Source organism: Helianthus annuus, chromosome 1, assembly GCF_002127325.2.
Source record: "Helianthus annuus cultivar XRQ/B chromosome 1, HanXRQr2.0-SUNRISE, whole genome shotgun sequence".
Taxonomy (NCBI): Eukaryota; Viridiplantae; Streptophyta; class Magnoliopsida; order Asterales; family Asteraceae; genus Helianthus; species Helianthus annuus.
Window position 1 is genome coordinate 10,458,263 of NC_035433.2, and position 2,777 is coordinate 10,461,039.

The 2,777-nt window shown below is 34.7% G+C and overlaps 1 protein-coding gene across 1 annotated transcript; it reads left to right on the top strand.

The window, feature by feature from the left end:
• The first annotated feature begins 275 nt into the window (after positions 1–275).
• LOC110945138 (probable WRKY transcription factor 39) lies at positions 276–2,447 on the top strand. Its single transcript, XM_022186764.2, has 3 exons — positions 276–1,074; positions 1,534–1,659; positions 2,155–2,447. Exons 1-3 carry the CDS (start codon positions 518–520, stop codon positions 2,297–2,299), a joined length of 828 nt encoding a protein of 275 aa, XP_022042456.1. The 5' UTR covers positions 276–517; the 3' UTR covers positions 2,300–2,447.
• The last annotated feature ends 330 nt before the right edge of the window (positions 2,448–2,777 follow it).

Genomic DNA, 2,777 nt, shown 5'->3' on the forward strand with positions numbered 1-2,777 from the left:
AAAAGCCACATCAGATGCATCAGATTTCACGTCAGCAAAAGGTGTCATGTCAACAAAATTGCCACGCCAGCAAAAACCGCCACGTCATATGCCACATCCACAAAAAAAAAAAAAAAAAAAAAAAAAAAACTAATTGGGTTAGAGTTCACTTGGTTTAGGAGTGCGAGAGGAAAATAAGTCGAAAGTTGACAGGATTATCGGGCCAATTGGTGAAAGTTGGGATTATTATCCCTTTATTATTTAATTAAAACACATGCTTATGGGAACATATGCAACTTCCATTTCTTGATCATGACAACCATAACCCTTCAATGGAATCCACCTTAGCAACATAATCACTCACCCTACTCATTTATCCCCAATTTTCACTCAATTTCACTATAAATTTCACCCAAATTCAATCTTTACACACTTAACAACATACCCTTTTCTTCAATTATCACATCCCAACTTCTACTCTTTCAATTCTTCACCTCTGTTTTTCAATTCTGAGCTATCAAAATCAGAATCCTTCAACATGCAAGAGGTTGAATCAGCTAACAAAGATGCTACACAACGTTTCAACAGAATCATTAATCTATTATCCCAACCCCATGATCATATTCCACACAAAACTCTAATTGAAAAAACAGGGGATGTTGTGATCGCATTCAAACGAGTCGTATCGCTTCTTGATCGAGATTTAAGTCGTTCTAGAGTGAGAAAAGGCTTCAAATTTCAAACCCCATTTCCTCAGAACATGTTTTTAGATCAAGATCATCAAGTTATGAGTTCAAATTTTGGTAAATTGACACAAGTTTCCCAAAATGCCCCTTCCCCTGTTTCTAGTTGTCAGTTTCTGACACCCCAACAGGGTCAGATGATGATGTATCATAAGGGAAATGGTGGGTTTAGTTTGAATTTCAGTAGTTCTGCTTGTTCGCCTTCGGTTTCGTTGAGTAAGTCTTTTGTTTCGTCGTTGAGTGTTGAAGGGAGTTCTTTGAATTTGATCGGGTCGTCGCGGTTAAGTGATCAAGAAATGTTTCAACACAAGAAGAGGTGTTCAGGTGGTAGATGTCACTGCTCCAAGAAGAGGTTTATGTCTAATTGTTCATAATCTTGAATTGAAACTGGGTTCGGGGTTAAAACAGGTCCTTTTTGGTTTGGGTTAAAACGGGCCGTTTTTGGTACTTAATACGGGTCGGGTCGAATTGGTCCAAAATGTTTTTTGTCCAAATAATTTATGACTTTTGTAAACATTTTTTTGTGCATTATACGGCTTCAATTTATTTATTTATTTATTTAATAATCTAGTATGTTAAATAAAATGACTACTTTGATCATGTTTGACATGTTTCTTTTCAAGCTTATGATTTTATATGTTTGAACCGTTAGAGATAAAACATGCAGTGCCTGCTTAAAGTTTGACTCAATTGGACAATTACGCATTCGTTTTGCCTTGTTGTAAGATCCGTGCGTTAAACTACACGGATCACTTCCAAGATCAAGTAAAAAATGCTAAAGTTTGTTTTTTTTTTTTGTTTGGTTAAATAGAAGACATAGGATTCAGAGATCGATCAAAGTTCCTGCTATCAGTAATAAGCTAGCAGATATCCCACCCGATGAGTATTCTTGGAGGAAGTATGGCCAGAAGCCCATCAAGGGTTCACCTCATCCTAGGTACTTACACTCGTCTGTTTGTCAAATGTCTAATATACCCTTTTTCGACAAAGGATATATTAAAGTAATCTTGTGGGTGCACTTAAATAGGTTAACTTCACCTATAATGAGATTGATAGATAAATATGTAATCTTGATAGTAAAATAATCCAAATGTGGATATATGACACATAGCTAGTGTTCTACTTAAATAGGTTAACTTCACCTATATTAATTACTTGTTTTTTTACGTGTTTAGTTGTGTTTGGATATGCGTTTTGAAAGTAATTGTTGTGACTTTAGAATTCAGAATGAAATAATGATATAATCTAAAGATTCTACGTTGAATCTTTTTATTTCTTATTTTGACATCAAGCTTTAATATTTTACCTATGTTTTATTAGGGATTTTATTTATTCACATTCTATATTGAAAAAAACCATAAACTAGAGATATAAACTTACCAACATATCTGTTTTTTTTTTTAATTTTTTTTTTGTTTTGTTGTGAAAATAGAGGATACTATAGATGTAGCAGTTTCAGAGGTTGTCCTGCAAGAAAAAAGGTGGAGAGATGTTTGGTTGATTTTGGAATGCTTATTGTGACATATGAGGGTGAGCATAACCACCCTTTATTACCTTTTCAATCTCCAAACACATAAAATAAGCTTGCTTTAATGGGTTGAAGCCCACTGGCCCGGTCCGGCCCATCTCGACCCAATACAGGGGTATCTTCTATAACTCTGGCTCTTCATGTGTATATTTTAATAGAAGTTTGTGAATATAAATAAAGCAAAGAGTTAGATGTCATTTTAGTCCCTGTAATTGGGGTCATTTTGACAGTTTAGTCTAAAGGTTTGAAACGTCACCATTTTAGTCCAAATAGTTTCAAACGTCGTCATTTTAGTCCACTGGGTTAACTTCATCCATTTTTATGTTAACGAAAAGGGCAATTCGGTCATTTTATATGTTATTCTGTTAACTAGAAGGGCAATACAGCCATATAAAATGACCGAATTGCCCTTCTCATTAAAAGAAAAAATGGACGAAGTTAACTCAGTGGACTAAAATGGCAACGTTTGAAACTATTTGGACTAAAATGACAACGTTTCAAACCTTCAGACTAAACTGACAAAATGG

What these genes read in the sequence shown, in the direction of transcription:
- LOC110945138 (XM_022186764.2), top strand. Translation starts at nt 518, where the DNA reads ATGCAAGAGGTTGAATCAGCTAACAAAGATGCTACACAACGTTTCAAC. An exon ending in TGTCACTGCTCCAAGAAGAG is followed by an intron (nt 1,075 to 1,533) that starts GTTTATGTCTAA and finishes TTGGTTAAATAG; the next exon opens with AAGACATAGGATTCAGAGAT. An exon ending in AAGGGTTCACCTCATCCTAG is followed by an intron (nt 1,660 to 2,154) that starts GTACTTACACTC and finishes TTGTGAAAATAG; the next exon opens with AGGATACTATAGATGTAGCA.